General features: G+C 41.1%; 2 protein-coding genes across 10 annotated transcripts in view; one reads left to right on the forward strand and one right to left on the reverse strand.

Annotated features, from left to right (window-relative positions):
- The window catches only part of MCM10 (minichromosome maintenance 10 replication initiation factor), a 130,253-nt gene that overhangs the window by 106,099 nt on the left and 3,252 nt on the right, over nucleotides 1-20,902 (forward strand). The gene's annotated exons all lie outside the window — the stretch shown is intronic.
- Nucleotides 187-20,902, reverse strand: part of SEPHS1 (selenophosphate synthetase 1) — a 40,188-nt gene continuing 19,472 nt past the window's right edge. For 8 of the 9 annotated variants that reach the window (XM_082452914.1, XM_082452916.1, XM_082452918.1 and 5 more), the window contains 2 exons: nucleotides 15,298-15,510; nucleotides 12,443-13,711 (listed from right to left, as the gene is read on the reverse strand). In XM_082452914.1, the coding sequence (XP_082309040.1) occupies nucleotides 13,497-13,711; nucleotides 15,298-15,510 (428 nt within the window). In that variant the 3' untranslated portion in view covers nucleotides 12,443-13,496. Of the gene's footprint in view, nucleotides 11,772-12,442; nucleotides 13,712-15,297; nucleotides 15,511-20,902 lie in introns of those variants that run through there. The other variant, XM_082452919.1, reaches the window with a different exon arrangement.

Raw genomic sequence — 20,902 nt, forward strand, 5'->3', positions numbered from 1 at the left:
TTCCACTAAACTGCTGAAGGAATAAAAATTCAAATGTTCAGCCCTGGAAGTAACATGTGCTTTCCAAAAGAGACCTTTAATTTAGTGGGAATCCAGTCCGAAATATTAGAAACAGTTTGGTCATTTTAAAAAAGTGTAGGAAATAAATGATTCTATGAAATGTCTAAACCACGGTCTAGTATAACATTATTTTTTATTTTTCTATTTTTATTTTTTTGGCGGGCCACGCAGCATGCGGGATATTAGTTCCCCGACCAGGGATGGAACCCGTGCCCCCTGCAATGGAAGCGCGGGGGCCCTAACTACTGGACTGCCAGGGAATTCCCTAATTTTAAATTTAGTAAAGAACTAGAATTTTTTTTTTTTTTTCCCCAATGGGATGAGTTTGGGGATGAGTGCGTGAAACCATCACCACCATCAAGGACATAAACATCCATTGCCTCTCAGTTTCCTCCCACACTGTTTATCTCATTTGTGTGTGTGTGTGTGTGTGTATGTGTGTGGTAAGAACACAGCATAAGATCTACCCTCTTAGCAAATGTTAAGTATAGGATGAAGCATTTTTAGCTACAGGCACTATGCTGTATTGCAGATCTCCAGAACTGTTTTATCTTGCATAACTGAAACTTTGGACCCACCTCTCCATGTCTTCCTCCCATGCCCTGGTAACCATCATTCTCCTCTGTGCTTCTATGAGGTTGACTTTTTTTTTTTTTTTTTTTGAGGTTGACTCCTTTAGATTCCACATACAAGTAGTATCATGTAGTATTTGTCCTTCTGTGATTAGCTTATTTCACTTAGCATTATGCTCTCAAGGTTTATCCATGTTGTCGCAAATGGCAGGATTTTCTTCTCTATTAAGGCTGAATAACATTCCATTGTATGTATATACCCTGTCATCTTTACCCATTCATCCATTGATGGACACTTAGGTTGTTTCCATATCTTGGCTATTGTAATAATGCTGCAGTGAACATGGGGGTGTATGTATCTCTTTGAGATCCTGATTTCAGTTCATTCGCATAAATACCTAGAACTGGGATTGCTCGATCATATGGTAGTACTATTTTTAATTTTTTGAGGTACCTTTATAGTGTTTTCCATAGTGGCTGTAAGAACTAGAAATTCTTTCCATAAGATCTCTTTTCCATCTAGTATCTACAGATGGCTGGCTAAGAATGTCCTTGGGTTTTCTTTCTCTCATTTTTTAATTGTTTCTTTATCTTAAAGAGTTACTTTCAGAACGTCTCACCTCGTAAACATGTTTTGATTTCTTAATGATGCCTTTATATAACGTGGTGAAACTGCCGTAGTCAAGGAGAGAAGCAGAACTCAGAATTACTGTAAGCTGCTGCCTGTTTTCTCCAAGGCAGAAAGGAGAAAGGACTGTCTTTGGGCTTCCACCTCTGGGTTCTTTATTCTTTTTCCATGATTCCTCCTTACCCACACTCCCAGATTCTTTTACTTAACAGGAGGGCCCTGGGCCTTCCCTTATTAGCTCTTAACCTCATTCCCCTTAAACTTCTCATCCCGTGGCTGGAACCTGACCCTGAACTTGTCGACTGGATCTCTAAGGGTTTTCAGGAGATACGCTTGTGTTTATCATAGTTTGAAACGAAGTATCTGGCCTTTGATAGGTACAGGAAAGAGAATCTGCATCTTTCTGAGAAAAACCCCTGACGGAACGGGAATGGTCAAATAGGTATCTCGTTACTGCCCTCGCGTGGTGAAAAGTGGAGACTGCTGGGAGGAGGAAAAAAAAGTAAATATGTCAATTCAGTCCACCTCTACCTGAAATTTTTTTTTTTATTGAACTGTAGTTGATTTACAATATTGTGTTAGTTTCAGGTGTACAGCAAAGTGATTCAGTTATACATGCATATATGTATATATAGTCTTTTTCAGAGTCTTTTCCATTATAAGTTATTACAAGATTTTGAGTATAGTTCCTTTTGCTCTACAGTAGGTCCTTGTTGTCTGTCTATTTTATATATAGTAGTGTCTATCTGTTAATCTCATACTCCTAATTTATCCCCTCTCCCCCTTTAGTAACCATAAGGTTGTTTTCTATGTCTGACTCTTTCTGTTTTGTAGATAAGTTCATTTGTATCATATTTTAGATTCCACATGTGATCTCATATATTTGTTTTTCTCTGTCTGACTTAGTATGATAATCTCTAGGTCCATCCATGTGCTGCAAATGGCATTATTTCCTTCTTTTTTTATGGCTGAGTAATAGTCCATTGTATATATATATATACCATATCTTCTTTATCCATTCATCCGTTGATGGACATTTAGGTTGCTTTCATGTCTTGGCTATTGTAAATAGTGCTGCTATGAACAATGGGATACAAGTATCTTTCTGAATTACGGTTTTCTCTGGATATATACCCAGGAGTGGGATTGCTGGATCATATGGCAACTCTATTTTTAGTTTTTTAAGGAAACTCCATACTGTTTTCCATAGTGGCTGCACCAATTTACATTCCCACCAACAGTGCAGGAGGGTTCCCTTTTCTCCACACCCTCTCCAGCATTTATTATTTGTAGACTTTTTGACGATGGCTGTTCTGAGTGGTGTGAGGTGATTGTAGTTTTGATTTGCATTTCTCTAATAATTAGTGGTGACGAACATCTTTTCATGTGCACGTTGGCCATCTGTATGTTTTCTTTGGGGAAATGTCTATTTAGATTTTATGCCCGAATTATTTAAAGATTAAGACATTTATCCTCACAGGCCTTGCGAGAAACCTTGGCTTTCCTGACCAATGAGAAATCGGAATGAAATGAAGTTATCTACACCTGTATTTTTAATGTTACCTTAAAATATCCTCATTTTACAAGTGTGTGAAAATCCCTGCCCTCTCTACCATCAGCCATTTACACAATGGATGTGTATAAGTTTATGACTGTTAGAAGAGATGAGGAAATCCCTGAGTACTTCCAGTTGTTATCTGCCTTTTTAAAATTAGAGGGAATGCTGGGTTTAAATTTTCCATTTAAGATTCCATTGGGAATTAAAACAATAAATTGTCCTTTAGGTAAAGAGGTAAATGTTACTGGCTTTTTGTTTTGTTTTGTTTTATCTTTAATGTTACTAGTTTTTTAAAATAGCGATTTGGGGGCATTCCCTGGTGATCTAGTGGTTAGGACTTGGCGCTTTCACTGCCGTGGCCTACATTCAATCCCTGGTCGGGGAACTGAGATCCCACAAGCTGTGCACCACGGCCAAAAAAAAAAAAAAAATAGTAATTTGGATTATTTGGAAATTCTCTATGTAGGCATCTTTAGTAATTGTGTTATTAAAATAAAAATAGTTTACAACCATTGAAACAAAACATTAATGGAATGTGAACATTATCACAGGAGTGATAATTTCTTCTTCAGCATTTGATATTTATTCATTTCTTATTAAATAAAATATTTATTTTCCCCCCTTCAAGCAATGTACTTGGTTTACCCAAATATTGAAAGTAATCTTGAAGACAAATGTTGAAACATAGAAGTTTTCAAAATCATCTAAGGAATAGTTTTTCCCAATGTGTAAGATGTTAAAGGAAATGATTTTTTAGATAATAGCCATATATTTGAGCAGCTAAGAAAAATTAGGACCTAGGAAAACCTTGGATTAAATTGTTCAAGTGTTGTGCACACTAAGAAAATTTCATTATATGAATGAGAAAATGTAATCAATTCCAGATTGAAAAATACCATTTCCTTTTGAGAAAAATAGATATGACTATAGGCCACGTTATTTAGTAGCGAGTTTTTTTTTTTTTTTTTTTTATTGGAGTATAGTTGATTTACAATGTTGTGTTAGTTTCAGGTGTACAACAAAGTGATTCAGTTATACATATACATATATTCATTCTTTTTCAGATTCTTTTCTCATATAGGTTATCACAGAATATTGAGTAGAGTTCCCTGTGCTATACAGTAGGTCCTTGTTGGTTATCTATCTTATATACAGTAGAGTATATATGTTAATCTCAAGTTCCTGATTTATCCCTCTCCCTTGGTAACCGGAAGCTTGTTTTCAATATCTGTAAGTCTGTTTCTGTTTTGAAAATAAGTTCATTTGCATCATTTTTTAAAATTAGGTTCCACATATGAGTGATATCATATGATATTTGTCTTTCTCTGTCTGACTTACTTCACTCAGTATGATGATCTCTAAAGTCTCCATCCATGCTGCTGCAAATGGCATTATTTAGTTCTTTTTTAGGGCTGAGTAAGCGAGTTTTAAAGTGCACTTAAGGAGTTCCTTGGTGGCCTAGGATTCCGGGCTTTCACTGCTGTGGCCGGGGGTTCAATCCCTGGTCGGGGAACTGAGGATCCCTCAAGCCAAAAAAAACCAAACCAGAAGCCAGCACACTTGCTATCTACCTGCAGCTCTGCTGCTGAAGGACTGTTCAGTGCTCCCAGCAGAAGCTAGCCCTCCCCTTGTGCATCCCTTGTCTTGATGTTTCTCCTCCTCTCCTTCTCCATCTTGTTGGGTCCTTCCCCCATCAGCATACAACATGCTCTTCTCCCCCTTATTTTATAAAAGCTCCCGGTTGGCCTCACCTCTCCTTCCAGCTGTCACTCACATTTCTCTATCTTTTTGCAGCAAAGCTTGAGAAAATTGTTTAAATTCACTGTCTCCAATTTTTCTCATCTTTCTTTGGAAGCCAGTCAATCTTTTAGCCTCATCATTTCACCGAAACTGCTCTTGTCAAGTTCACCAGTAATCACGAGCTCGTTGAGCATCCAATGGTCAATTCTCATTTCGAGACTTACTGGATGCCTGAGCAGCTTTGGACCCAGTGAAACACTGAAGTGACTTCACTTCCTGCTCCTTCTCAGCCTCCTTTGCTGGTTCTTCCTCATTCCCTGGGCTCCCAATTCAGTCCTTTTGTTGCAGCAAGGGGGACCCCTTTCAGGGCCCAAGAGTGGGCCCTTGTCTAATGCTTGGAAATGAACTGTCCAAGGAGACACACGTGCTGACAAAGCAAGAGACTTTATTGGGAAGGGGCGCCCGGGCGGAGAGCAGCAGGGTGAGGGAACCCAGGAGAACTGCTCTGCCATGTGGCTCACAGTCTCGGGTTTTATGGTGATGGGGTTAGTTTCCCGGTTGTCTCTGGCCAGTCATCTTGCTTAACCCCGTAGTCTGACTCAGGGTCCTTCCTGGTGGCTCGCGCAGCTCTCAGCCCAGATGGATTCCAGCGCGACGGTTTCTGGGAGGTTAGCAGGACATATTGTCTCCCCCCTCCTCCTTTTTCCCCACCCGAATGCTTCTGGGTTAGTTTTACAAGACATACTATGGGCTGGGGTCTCCTCCCTCCTTGTGGCGCCTCCCGAATGCTTCTGGGTTAGTTTTACAAGATATACTATGGGCTGGGATCTCCTCCCTCCTTGTGGCCCCTCCCGAATTCTCCCGGTTAGTTTTCAGTGGCAGCACCATGTTCTTTATCGGGACCTCGTCATGTGAGACAGCTCAGGCCAGCGGTTATCATTGTGCCTGGCCCAGGTGGGTGGTTTCGGTCAATGGTTCCTTAACACTTTGACATCTCTTTTCTGTAAACTCTAGTTCCCTCGGTAATCTCCGGCCTCAGGATGTTAAGTTCCTTCTGTAAAATGGTGATCCCTAAATTTATATCTCTGGTCTGGACTCTCCAATAAATTCCAAACCCTGTGTATCCAACTGCCTACTTCACGTCGTCACTAGGATTTCTAACAGATGTCTCAGAACGGAATTTCTGATCTTCCCTCACAACGGAGGCCCCTCCAGAAGATATGTCCATGTCCTAACCCCTGGAAAGGGTAATTGTGACCTTGTTTGGAAAAAGGGTCTTTGCAGATGTCGATTGAAAAGAAAATGCATAGGAGAATTATGTTTTATTCGGCAGACTTGCTGAGGGCATAAGCCCAGGAGAGAGACAGCCTCTCAGATAGGTCTGAGCGACTGTAAAGGAGGAGCCAGGATATAGAGAAGTTTTGCCAAAAGAAAACAAAAACAAAAACAAAACAAAACCCAGGTAGTTGGAACGTCAAAAGACTACCATTAGTTAAAGAAAAACAACGAGCTGTCTCAAGTTAATGAATTCAGCACTTTTCTTTTGTATGGGAAGATGCAAGAGTCTGGGCTCCTTGAAATCATTCCTCTGATGTGCACCTTAACTATCTAAGGCTGGTATCCCGTGTTTTCTCCACCCTGAATCCCCTCAGGGTGCACAGTCTGGGGCGGCTGCAGTGGCTGCTGGATGATGGCCACAACATCCTTTGTTTCCTGATATGGAAGGTGACATTTTTTGTCCACACAGATGTGATTAAGTTAAGGATCTAGCCATGAGCTTATCCTGGGTGAGCCCTAAACCCAAGGAAGAATCTCTCCAGGTGACTTTGACATATCACTACCCTCACTCCCATCCCATTGAGAACCACTGATTTCTGGCATTTTTGTGGCGAAGGTAGGGTAGGGAGGAAGGAAACAAGAAAAAAAAAAATTACACACACACACAGACACACACAGAGCACTCATTTCCATTCCTTTAGCTGTGACTTAACAATTTCTGCATCTGTCCCATAAAGATCATGGTCTTCTCTTATGAAAATAATTTAAGAAAAACAGCATAAAGATATTTCTAAGGGCACAAATATAATTAAGCTGTGTGTTGAAGTTATAATACAAACCTCCTATAAATCATTTCCGGACAAAGAAATGCAAGTTTATTTTCTCCAAGCCCATTTCTGATGTCAGCCATAATTCAAACAAGTCTGCAGAATTGAGACAATGTGTGGTGCAGAGAGGTTTTTAATCTTTTGGGAGGAACTAGAAACTAAAGGCTATATATGTACAAATTCAGCAGAAAATGAAAGGATGAAATTATCACTTTATGGAATTGTTTGGATTGAAAAATGTCAAGAGGACTAGGGTAAAGTGTCCAACATGAAATGAAGATAAATCAACGAGCACAACTTCACACACTTCTTGGGTACCGAATTTGTGCAGGGCTGTCCACAAAGTACAGGGAAAAATAGAGAGGGATGCGGGCAAGCATTTATGTTAGCACAGAGTTCACAGTCTAGTTAAAGAGGAAGATAGTAAGTACCTGGCAGGGGCTTCAGGATCTATACAAGGCATTTCTCCACGGGGAGTACATGCAGCCAGAGGGGACAGGGGACAGGGAGAGAAGTTGGTACCAGAGACCCTGGGAACTGGTGGGTCAGAGGGAAACACTATAAACCAGGGGAGGGAAAGATCCTTAGAAGATGTGTCAAGACCAGGATTTCTCTGCTCTTTTACAATTCAAGTATTTGGGGATTGGATGTTTCTTTAAAATACCGCTTATAACCTGCTGGTTTATCCTTGCACGTCAGAAAAGCAGACTATACCACAGGGCACCCGTAGGCCCAGGCTTGCCAGGTGCCCAGGGCTCAGCAGTGAGTGGTGAAGAAATCTTCCTCCCGGCCGGCCCCACTTGGCAGGGCCACGTAAGCAGCGCTTGTTAACTGATTTTCAGTAAGTGCCCTACGTACGAACCTTCAAGTGTTAAACTTTCCCAGATGAGAACGGCGTTTACATGTCCAATCACGTAAGTTAGTTCACGTGTCTGGTGTACACTGTCACGTGAGTGCATCCTCTACAAGTGGTTGTGCTTTTGTGCACTTTACTCTACAGTACTGTATAGAGTACAGTAGTACAGTATCTTTATTTCAAGCTAGATCTGTGAGAGGACAGTCTCATTGAACTCCTTGCTGTGCAACACGAGCTTACTAATGAAGATCTGATGGAATCTGCCTCCAGAGAAAGGACGAAGAGAGACGAGAGGAAGAAGTAAACTGAAAAACTGAAGAGATTCACGATGAGGAGACGGCAAGGGGATTTTCTTTGTTTGAGGAGGCACTGTTAGTTTCTGAGGCACGGGACCCGAACGTAGACTGGCAGACGAAGGTTGCAGCAGCCATTCAGAATGCAATCCAGTGCTACCGTGTCATCTCTGATGAGAAAAAAAGAGCTACTACCCAGACATCACTGGATCGTTTTTCAAGAGGGTAGGTAGACTTGAATCCAGCAAGGAACCAGAACCTGTGCCATCAACGTCAGACGTACGTGAAATTGCAGCTTGCCGTCCGTCTCCTACCGCTGACGATCCTTCGGCTCTACAATCTCCCACCTCCTCCCCCTCCTCCAGTCAGTAACTTCTTGCCGGCTCACTCGATGATGCCAGCCCCTGGACGCCAGCTGTTGTACTGTACTGCTGGGCTTTTCAAGGGACTGTACTGTAAGATTAAAAATATTTTCTTTATTTTTTGTGTGTTTTTTTATGTATTATTTGTGTGAGAAGTATTCTAAACCTATTACAGTACAGTACTATATAGCTGATTGTGTTAGTTGGGTACCGAGGCTAACTTTGTCGGACTTATGAACAAATTGGACTTACGAACGTGCTCCCGGAACGGAACTTAAGTACTGTGTTTGAGCCAACACTTGTCGCCTCGAACAGGAGTGAACATTTAGGTTTTCAACATTTCAAGGATTAGTGTTCAACAAAACTGAAGGTGAGTGAACTGGAGACAATTAGAAACATCTTCGATATTTCTGTTTCAATGCCTGAGTATCCTACAGCCATACCAGGGGATACTACCTGAGGGTTGAAGTGAACGGGGATAGTTCTGGCATTAAACATGATAAGAAATTAGGTCCAGGGTATATTAAGTGAAAAGAAACATGTTGCACAACAATGTATCTAATATATGCCAATTTTTTAAAAGCTCCATTACTCGTTTGGCATTTCTCTTAGTTTTGTTCACCTCCATTATTTCAGACTCTGGAAATTCTTTCATTCTTCCCTTAAAATATAAAAACTGCCATGAAAACACCATGGCCAGAGGCAAGGCAGTCTGCTTAGCCGAGGAAAGTACCTGCTAGGACAGTGTGACGTCCCTCACCTGCCACTTACAGTGTCACCAGGTCTGCAGTCTACCTATGTGAGTGGCTTGGTCACAACCAAACCAGACTGTGTATGTATATATGTATGAATGTGTGCCTGCTTGTGTTATACATGGAGAGAAAGAAGTGTGGTAAAATATCAACAACTTAACATTTCTAGGGGTGTCCATTCTACTATTTCTTCTTTTCCATGTTTAATTTTTTTCAAAATAAAAAGGGGAAAATAAATAAATGTTCCCTGGACTTGAAGCAACACCCCAAAACTTCTTAATGTAGGTAGACTTACTAGACCGATTTCAGTGGCATAAGGTGGCCATGGCCACTTACTTCTATAACTTTTTTTTTTTTAATTTTAAACTTTTTTACCTTTTTTTTTTTTGGCCGTGCTGCACGGCTTGAGGGATCTTAGTTCCCTGACCAGGGATCAAGCCCGTGTCCCCTGCAGTGGAAGCGTGGAGTCTTACCCACTGGACCACCAGGGAAGTCCCTTTAACTTTTAAAATTGTCCAGGTTGGCTGTCTTCTGATTCCTTTGTATTATTTATTAATGTACTAGAAATAAAATCTGCCTTTTTATAAAAAAGAAACAAAACAGCAATGCTCAGCTCTTACCATTTTCTTCATTTTTTCAAAATGGACCAAAGCAGGGCTGTGTTTCAGACACCAGTTTTATACGGCTGTGCTTTAAGAACCAGGCAAGATATAGGACTTGATCATTGGTAATGACCAACGTAACGTTTCATCGGTCTCCCTAAACTTCAGTGTGAGCAGGCTGACGTCCCTGAAATGCAGAGAGGAGACAGCACGCTGACCTCCGCCACCAGATCAGCACTCTCGTGGGTCTTCTGTTTCCTCACACGAAGCTTCGATGGGTTTTGGATATGCAGTCCTCCCAAGCACAGACCCCCTCCAGAGGCAACAGTACTGGAAGGACCGTCAGAAACCACTGAAAACATCAACTGCATTCTCAGAGTTCAGATATTCAAGGACTGTGAACCACAGGAACCCTATTCCCCCAGTGTTTGCTAACCCAAAGCAACTGGCATTGATTGCAGACTTGGATTCCAGCGATTTTTTTTTTTTAATATTTATTTATTTAGGCCATGCCGGGTCTTCGTTGCAGCATGAGGGATCTTTAGTTGCAGCGTGTGGGATCTTTAGTTGCAGCATGTGGGATCTAGTTCCCTGACTAGGGATCGAACCCGGGCCCTCTGCATTAGGAGCACAGAGTCTTATCCACTGGACCGCCAGGGAAGTCCCTCCGGCAATTCTTGAACGTGTCTAGACACCTGTGAACTCCCCATCTTACCGATTGTTTCACTGGATGAAGGCGAAACAATCCACCGACTCCCAGTCTTTCAAGACACGGAGACAAAACCAGAGGCAAAATGATATTCTAATGCTCCACTTTTAAGACCAGGGCTTTGTGGGTTTTCCTGGTGGACCCTGGCACGTTTAATAATTGCATGGTTCACTGTGGATCTTTAATGAGAAAAGGTACAAATTACCGTTCAAAGTAAATTATATTGTCTACGCAGCCATTACCTAATCTAGAGGAAAAGGGTGAGTTGGTGTGGAAATGAGCAGCTCAGGGAGATATATACACACTTACACACACACACACACGTGCACACGTGACAGTTAAGTATCTGAAGCATCAACATCTATGCTTGCTTTATTACTTCTAAAAATTAAGAATAGTATAGCTATTCTGGTCTTTCTTTACAGAATAACACTGTAAAATTTAGAATTCAGATTAACTCTTTCAAGGGCAATGCTAAATTCAGGCTGGAAACTGCTGGCTTATACATCTACAATCAGAATGATTTTGAAACACTTGCATTTATTCATAATAAGGCATGCAGGATTTGGAAACTACAATATACTAAGTTATTTAAAAATACTGAGCCCCAAAGTACATATCGCTTAACACAGTACTTGTTTCTTTTCCTGGACTGAATCACAATAAATCCTTCAACACAGCCTGTGCAATTAACAGGCCCAGCTTTGATATTCACTGGCAAATGACTCCTGTTTCCTAAAGGAATTACTGAGCTCCTCAGGGTCCAGGCTCTGTAGGCTGTCCTACAGAATGCTGTGCATTCTAACAAACTGTATTTTTGGATGCCAAAACATCATAGGGTTGAAAGGCAATAAATCTCTATACCAAGATGAACACGCCTCAGTGTGAAGTTTTAAAGTGCTACCAGAAAGTCAAATAATTGCCTATTTATTAACTGTCCACCGAATTTTAAAATAGCCTCCACAGATTTTGCCAAGAACTCAAATACTCAGTGACAATCACTTGATTCTTCAAAGAACGTGCAAGATAACTTGGGGTTTTTTTGTTTGTTTGTTTTGTTGGACCCAGATGTCAATAAACAGAATGGTCAAGACTTGAAAATTCCCAGAAAAGCGTGTGGTAAAAGCAAGGTCTCTCCCTCCCTCGGTGCCTCTGCAACGAGTGTGCCTAGCCACGCAGGGCGCTCACTTAAGCGGGCTTCCCTAGTCCCACCCCCCCGAATTCTGATGCTGCTGGCCTGCGGTGGGCCCAACAGTTTGACTGGGACAAGCATCCCCAGGTGATTCTGATGCAGGTGTGATGTGGACTCGCTCTCTAAGAAACACCCCTTTAAAGCCCAGTTCTTCCTCCTCGATTACATGGACTTCTAAGTACCCAGCATTTTCTCTTTATAAACGTGAATCTTCACGAAGATGATTTCCTCAAGTGCATCATTCAATTGGCTCACTTCCTCTCAGCAGACCTGCCACCAAGGAAACCATCAGCATTCAAGACATGGTCAACATTGAAAGTAGTTCAGATTTAGCCGTCACGCCTGTATTTAAAGAAAGAAAGAAAGAAAAAAAAAGCTCAACAGTAGGTTTCTCTTACTCAGGTTTCCAACACATTTTATTTTGCAGACCACCTGCTTGTAGCTTTTGAGGACCAACATGGGTTTCAATTCCTATAAAACGTCCAATTAATTTCAGTTCTGCGGCAGCCCCTCGGTCCCGCGCACCGAACTTATGGCTTGAGTTCCAGTAACACGTGCGAAGAGGCTGCGCTTTGGCCCCTGAAGAAGGACGCGTCCAGGGTGGAGCCTCTTCCAGGGCTTCGTCTCCCAGGTGGTGGTTTCCTTTGGCAAGAAGTCTGGCTGTTCTCTCGGCTTCGGCGCCTGCAGGCAGGAAGCGCTCAGAAGCTTCCAGCGCAGACACGTGAGGAATCAGTGCACTTGTGCTTGAGGACAGGAGCCCCCTCCTACTCATTCCATAGGTGAAAGTATAAGGAAGCCTCTGTTTTTAAGTTAACACCGATAAACACCTTTTTAGATTGCCTATTTGTTCTAGAACTACAAAATTTACCTCAAGAAAATATAGGTCCCGTGAAAGACTTAAAAGTTTTATAAAACTAAAATCTAGTTTTCCCCCAATAAACTGTATTTTAGCCAAAACCCTCCCGATGCTTCTAAAATAATACTAAAAGGGGCATCTGATTATACAAGAGCAATAAAAAAAATTAAATATTTATTTGAATAACAAGTCGAAGTCCGAGCTGCACAGCTGGCGATACGCGTTTCCACACAGATCACAGGAAGCGTGCACGGAAAAGTACTGGCGCAAAGGACAAAGTAATGCTAAGGATCAGGCTAAATAGCCGCTGATTTTAAGAAATCAAAAGGCCTGAAATCACCATACAAAATATAAAATGTATTAAACACTACTATCCACAGAACAGTCTTTATTTTTGATTATATTTAAAAATTATTTGTGTAGCTAATTATATGTTGACTTGTAAATGAGTATTATACACGAACCCCCTTTCGGAGGGCAATTCCTTGCTGCGCTATCGAACATCTAATTACATTGCAGAAAGTGTCCTTTTTTTGCTATTGATAAAGAAAACAGTTAATGATATTACTGTAAGTATTAGGAAGGCTACAAAACAAAGAAGTAACATTTCTTTTTTGTCTTCAAAGTGCTTCCCATGCAGAGTTAAGCACTCGCCTGGTTTAACTGAATGCACTCTTGGGTCAAAGAGATGCTCTGGAATTAGAAGACTCAAAGGACTCACGCAACCCTCTCGCTACTGGGGTACCATTTTGTCACTCACTCACCAATTCTGTCTTTCCAGAATACCATTCCAGACACTTCAAAAAGGATCAGACTGATACTGATAAATATACACAAAATGAAAAGACACAAACTGCTATTTGACACTACGATGGGTAATGTCCGTGCTACGTGAAAGCACCTTTAAAAAGAGCCTACTCGGCAAGAGATAAGTGTCTAAAGATTCAAAATGAATCAACAGTATTGGATAACAATATAATTCTCAACTCAGAAGCTGCCTCAAGATCAGGTGCATCTTCAGTTAATGTAACGGGAAAAAAAGGCAATGGATTTTATTTGATTAATTGCATCCACTCACAAATCGACCTAAGGTCACCAGATGTGTAGACACAATGAGATTTTTTCATTGTTGTTTATAGTCTTTAATTGAAATGATGATAAAGGAAATAGAGCTATTTAAAAACAAAACCACACAGCTGCCTCGGCCTAGATTAAGAGGTGGCACCAGGTGTGGGGTTCACATTCTGGGTGGCCACCTGCGGCGCGACCTCGATGATCCGGGGTTTGTCTATGATCCTGGCCGTGCGGTTACCCTTCTCCACGATCCCAATAATCCATGCTTGGTGGCCTTCACCGTATTTGGGGGACTTTATCTCTGCACAGAACCGAGCTGCTTGCTCGCGCGGTAAACAGATTAGAAGGCCTCCTGGCAAAGGGAAAAAAAAGAAAAAAGGATTACCATTAACTGTGATGCTGTGTCTGCAGTCTCCCTGCCACTATCTCTCTAGAAAACGTCTGCACTGAGCTACATTCTACCAAGAAGCCGGCTGCACTGCCTTCACCTCTTCCACAGACTACTCTGCGGAGTCATTAAGCAGCTCCTTGGTCAGCTCCTACTGTATTTCAGAACACACACAACAAACTTTAAATCATGAAAATGCCCCACCTGTGAATCGTCTGACGCTGTGGAGGTAGGAGTGAGGTGTTTGAGGCTCAGTAATATACGTGGAGGCTATCTTTTCCAGGCTGCGCTGAAAGGATTATTTAAAGACAAAAGAGAACTTTTCCTTTTCTATTTGACTCTCTACATGGAGTCCTCATTTTACAAAAAAAGGCTTTTGGTATATATATATATTTTTTAAATTTAAAAATTAAGGTCAGGAAGAAAGTGTGCGTGCCTCAAAGTATCTGGGTTCTGTCACTGGTTCTGTCATTATCTTCAAAATAGAAAAAATATAAGCTATATGAAAAGAAATCTTCATTGGTACTTGAGTAGCTAGGCCAGAATATTTCATACATTTGTAAGTAGAAGAAACACAAATCAGGAAAAAATATATACTACACTTTTACAAAAAAGGGAAAACTTCTCATATTTGAATAGAGACAGGTTGCATTAGTTGGGAATATTCGTCAGTTTATTCCAACTGATTCCATGCCCTCCAGGCGGCAGGAGCCGTTCTACTAGCAGTTCAGTTGCCCTCCTGGAGGTTATTTCTAGGAAATGGATTTCATATCTCTTTCGAGGCCAGGAAGTGGCAGGGTCCTCTCTACTGCCATGAGAGGCCCACCAGAGACCCCAGGCCCCCTTACAGGGCTTGTGCGTGGGTGGGGCTTTGTGGTCTTGGCCTCTGGGCGTCAGAATTTCTCATGACCAGGCCCACCTCAGACTGACTTAATTAGGTTTCCTAGGGGTCCGGTCTAGGCATGGGTATTTTTCTTAATGCCCAGATGATTCAATTGTTTTACCAGGGTAGGGAAACTACTGAGTTATAGAAAAAATAAAATAAGTAAAAGAAACTAGGGGGAGAAAAGAAGGGGGCGGGGGAACTGAAAAGATGAAACAGAGATCCAGGTAAAGAGGAAAAAAAAAAACGGGACCAAAAAAAAATGGTACTTTGGAGACATAGTATACTATTTCATCTCAAAACAGCAATTTTAGACTTTTTTTTGCAAATACAGCCTCTTCAATGTAACCTATGGATACATGGATTATTTAAAATGCTGAGTTGTCAATGGAAACTGAATGATGACCTATTTTCCCCATATCCGCCCTCCCTCCCTCCCTCCCATCCCATCACCAAACACACAAACACTGGACTGAAAATGACACTGCTCATCACAGGCAGGACGGCATCACAGGCAGGGAGACGCTGCAGGGGGCTGAGAAGCCTTGCAGCCAAAACCTCATATGGGGTTGGGGGGTGTCCAGCTCCTGGACCTGGTTTCCTCCTCCTCGGGGACGTCCCACTGGCCTCCCTGCTTAACCCTCAACCCAGCCTGGGGCCCTGGTACCTGATGTCTCTGGGCAGGTCCCGTGCATGAGGCCAAACATGTTCCCGCAGGCCTTGCTCACGGCTGCCATCTTGGCCAGGACTGGGAGGTTGTGAATCACAAAGGACACCTCATTCCTCTGCTGCTTGGCCAGGTTCTGCGCGTGGCCCAGGATCCCGAAGCCCGTGATGTCAGTGGCCGCGTGGGCGTTGAACGTGTGCATGAGTCCCGCCGCTGCCAGAGGACAGAGGAGCCTTTATTATCTGGTGTCATGAATGGAGACCCCGAGAAAACACCCTTCCTCAACTCAAGATCTTACCTATGCTTTGATCTCAAAACTCCTACTAATTGGTCGGAGATAGCATATGATGAAAGTGAAATCAACACAACCTGGGGTGCAATTCTGAAAGTTGGTTTCCTAGTTCAATTTGAACCACTCAGAACAGCAGCTTCAACCAACAGTAAATTCCCAGTAAACTAAAATATCTGTAGAGAGGAAATGCTATCTCAACAAAAGGTAAACCTGTCTAAACTCTCCTAAAATCAAAGAACAAGATCTTTTAAGACTGTCTGACCTAAATTCAAGGTACTTTCCTGATGTCTAAAAGGTTAATCTCTTTTTTATGTTTTAATGTAAAAAAGTAATACACTTTATTTTATGGAGTAGTCTTAGGGTTAGAGAAAATTGAGCAGAAGTGCAGGAAGTTGCCGTTCGGTCCCCCCCCAACCCCATTTCTCCTGCATTAACACCCAGCATCAGTGTGGTGCTGTGATGAATCGGTATTGATACGTTATTACTAACTCCAGTTCAGTTTACACTGGGGTTCACTCTTGATGTTGTACAGTCTATGGGTGTCGGCAAATGTGTGATCACGTGTATCCATCATTAGAGTATCATACATAGTATTTTCACTTCCCTAGAAATTCTGTGTTCCACCTTTTCACCCATTCCTCCAACCCCTGGAAACCACGGATCTTTTTACTGTCTCCATAGTTTTGCCTTTTCCAGAATGTCAGAGAGTTGGAATCACACAATATTTGGTCTTTTCGGATTGATTTCTTTCACTTAGTAATGTGTACTTTAGGTTTCTCCGTATCTTCTCATGGCTTGATAGCTCACTTCTTTTTAGCACTGAACAATACCACTGTCTGGATGGACCAGTTTATTTATCTGTTCACCACCTACTGAAGGACTTGTTGGTTGCTTCCAAGTTTTGGCAATTATAAATAAAACTGTGACAAATATCCGTGTGCAGGTTTTTGGGTAGACAGAAGTTTTCAGTTCATTTGGGTAAATACCAAGGAGCACAACTGCTAGATCATATTAGATTTAGTTTTGTAAGAAACTGCCAACCTCTCTTCCAAAGTGGCTGTACCATTCTGCATTCCCACCAGCAATCAATGAGTTATCGTTCCACATACTCACCAGCATTTGGTGTTCTGGATTTCAGCCGTTCTGGTGGACGTGGAGTAGTACCTTGTTGTTTTAATTTGTAATTCCCTAGTGACATATGATGTGGAGCATCTTTTCATATGATTATTTGCCATCTGTGTACCTTCTTTGGTGAGGTGTCTGTTCAGATCTTTTGCCCGTTTTTTAATTGGATTTTCTTATTGTTGGGTCTTGAGAGTTCTTTGTATATTCTGGATTATCAGTCCCTCATCAGACGTGTTTTGTGGAGCTTTAGATTTCCTCCTCGTCTCTGGCTTGTCTTTTCATCCTCTCTCTTTCACCGAGAAGTTTCTATGTATCAATGAAGTCCAACTTGTCGATTTTTTCTTTTATGGATAGAGCTTCTGGTGTTATCTCAGTAGTCATCGCCAAGTTCAAGGTCACCTACATTTTCTTCTGTGTTATCTTTTAGGGGTTTAACAGTCTTGTATTTCACATTTAGGTCTACAATCCATTTTGAGTTAATTTTTATGAAGGGTTTAAGACCTGTGTCTAGATTTGTTTTTCGCCTGTGGATGTGTAATTTTTCCAGCACCGTTCGTTGAAAAGATTATCCTTTCTCCATTAAATTACCTTTGCTCCTTTGTCAAAGAGCAGTTCAACTATACTTACGCGGGCCTATTTCTGGGCTCTCTCTTCCGTTCCATTGATCTATCTGTCTCTTTTTTCACCAACACCATACTGTCTTGATGTCTGCAGCTTTATGTGAAGTCTTGAAGTTGGGAAGTGTCAGTCCTCCAACCTGCTCTTCTTCACCACTGTGTTGGCTGTTCTGGGTCCGCTGCTTTCTCCATATAAACTTCAGAATGAGTTTGCTGATATTCACAAAATAACTTGCTAGAATTTTAGTTGGGGTTGCATCGCTCCTATAGTTGGGAAGAACTGACATCTTGATACTGTTGAGTCCTCCTATCCATGCGTGTGGAATACCTCCATTTATTTACATCTTTAATTTTTTTCACCAGTTTTGTAGTTTTCCTCATATAGAGCTTGTACATATTTATTTTAGAGTCACACCTAAGTATTTCATTTTAGGGGGGAGAGTAACAGAAAGGCTAATTTTGGAATGAAATATGCCCTGTGTTTACAGAAGTACTCTGGGGTGAATGCCTTTTTGGGGTGCATTTCCTCCCTTTAGACCGAGATCTCTTTTAGTTGGGTGCAATCTCAACGACACATGCAGAGAGGAGAATCGACCCTTCTAGGCCATGGTGCTAGATAAGCAACTAGGACGGGCCATCCTATTAACACACCTGCACCTGGTGCAGTGGGGCAGCCGATGACATTTAACAAAGCCAAGACCTGCACTTCAGCTCTTCCCAGTGCCGTCCTAGACAAGCTTTGAGGACCACAGTAGACAAGAGGACCCACTGAATCCTACAGTCAATAAGAGGGATTCAATTTTTGAGGTACTGATTACCACTCCTTCCCTGTATGGGGAATTACTGTTGCTAATTTTTACTACGGAAATTTCAACGAAACACAAAGTAGAGAGAGTAGCAACCCACAACGAACTCCCACGTACCCAACAATACCCAGCTTCAACCATCACCACCTTTCTTCTGGGGCCTCATCTACTCCTGCCCACTTGTTGGGGGATGTGGAGGGTCCGGGGCGTGGGCAACCTTAAAGCCAACCCCAATCATATCATTTCGCCTATAAATACAGTATTTCCATGTGTGCCTCTAAAAGATAAAAAAACTGTAATACAGCCACAGTGTCATTATCACACCAACAAAATGAACACTACATTTGATTGTTCTCTCTTAAACTTCTTAATTTTTAACAGTTTCCCCTCCTTTTCCCCCCATGTCATTTATTTGTGGAAACTGAGACATTTTTTTCTGTAGCATCTCCTGCATTATGGATGTGGTGATCTTCCCCGATGCTGACATGTTCTACCATCTTCCCGACTTCCTGTACTGGTGTTTAGGACCAAGGCTCCAAGAGACTCAGGTTCATTTTTTGCTGGCAAAAATACTTCATGGGGGTGGGGAATATCTCAATGAGAACCTGTCACCAAAAGGTTTTAGCAGCCACTGATGTTTGCTGTTGAGGTTCATTAAGTCAAGGGAGCAGCAAAAATGGCAACTTTGTAATTCCATCATTTTTCGTGTGTTTATTAGATGTGACGTCTATAAAGAATTTTTTAGAAAATATGGTTTCCTTGAAATACACTCCATATAAAACAGGTAAAATAGGGGGTTGATTCCTTTTATTTCAGAACAAGTTGGTGCCCTAGCAACTTCCAAAGGTGACCAAAAAAGTTTTAATTACCATTTGTTTAGATACTTGATATGGTCACTCTTGTCTTTGATACTCAAACTGCACCCCCCTCTCCCCTGTGACGGGCGGGAGCCCCTTCAAGCTGTGGGGAAGTGACACAACCCCACTAGTCGTTGACAGTGCCACCACTTTCAGGCACAGGAAGTCCAGGCTTAGCTTCTGTACTTCCTGTCCCAGAACTGGAATCTGCCATTTCCCCAGGGAGTCCTGGCACTTTTTAGTGGAAAACATTAACTTTCCCAACAGAATCTGGGCACTAGGACTTCAGGCCTGCTGGTTATCACTACTTCTAGGCCTTTTCAATAGGCACGGAAATAAACGTTTTTATAGAAAAAAAAATCCTGAGTTCACACTGTTAATTCCAAATTAAAGATTACAGAGTTCACTTAGCTTCTTTGATCTTATTACTTCTCTCTTATTCTTAAAATCTTTGTTCCTAACTACATTAACTTATTTGCTTTATCTTACTATACCAACATTCTCACAAACACAAACCCACTGATAACAATGAAATATTTTTGTGGATTTTTGTTCTGAGGATGTGCCCTGAAACTACCAGGCTCAAAGTGATCTGAGATAATTCTTCATGTGATTTTGCCACTAACTTAGAAATATGTTGAACGACCTTAAAAAAATTTGGTTCGGATTTGTAAAATATGCTCTTTTAATTTAACTTTTAAGTATAGAAAACTATATAAAACATTTACTTCCAAGTCAAACTTACAAAACAAAGCATGTTCAGAGAGGGTCTGCTTCCTCCCTATTCCCTCTTATATGTAACAATTTTTATTAATGATTTATTTTTTCCATTGTTTCTTTTTGAAAGTATAAAATACATATTATTACTTCATATTCATTTATGAACATACAAAATGTAGCATACTACATACATGCTTTGTCCTTTTTGCTTTTTTCATCTGGCCATATCCTAGAGATAGCTCCCTAGTTATAAAGCTTTCTTGTTCCTTTTTATAGCTGTATAGTATTCCTCTGTGCATGGAGGTGAGATAATGCAATCAGTCACCTAGTGATGGACATTTGGATTGTTTCCTTCTTTTGCAGTTATAAACAGTGCTTCAATGAGTAGCCTTGTACACAAGTCATTTCATACTTTGGCCACTGTAGCTCTGGGACAGACGCATAGAAGTGGGACTTCTGGGTCAAAATAAACGTACACAGAATTTTGCTAGATATGACCAAACACTCCTGCATAAGTGTTCTGCCATACTGTATCCCTACCAACAATGTCTACAACTTAAGGATGGGGAATCTTAAATGCTCAAATTATAAACAAACTAATAACCCACATGGGTAAAAATAAATCCATTACAAATTACTTTCTTATTGTTAAACTACTTAATTTGAAGGACCAAAAATGGAAAAAGACTCCTTAGACATTTTGAACGGCACAGGAAGAGAAGTACGAATGAAAAGCCTTGGTTGTAAGTGATGAGAACATCTGAGAACACAGAATTAAATAACTACAATTCAACTTAATGTTGAATATTGCCAAAGAAATACTCCTGGAATGCAGGAAAAAAAAATTATAAAAAAATTTGATCTCAAAATAAATTGTTCAAATGTAGGCAAAAAGTAATTTAGTTATGCTATATCGCTCTGGTAGAACATCTGGCCATTAAACATTATGTGTACTAGGATTATATAATATGGAAAAAAGAATTTAGTGATATTAAATGAATAAAAGCAAATTCCAAATATAAGTAAAATGTACGCTAACCATTAGTTTACAACATCAACAATAAGACAACAGTAAACCACCAACCAACCAAAGGAAAAAATCCTGGAAAAATACATAAAAATATTAACAGAAGCTGTTTTTGGCTGGTGGGATTATGAACAATGTTTTTTCTCTCCCTTTTTTCATTT

The sequence above is a fragment of the Balaenoptera physalus genome (assembly GCF_965194825.1).
Source record: "Balaenoptera physalus genome assembly, chromosome: 2".
In the NCBI taxonomy this organism is placed as follows: domain Eukaryota; kingdom Metazoa; phylum Chordata; class Mammalia; order Artiodactyla; family Balaenopteridae; genus Balaenoptera; species Balaenoptera physalus.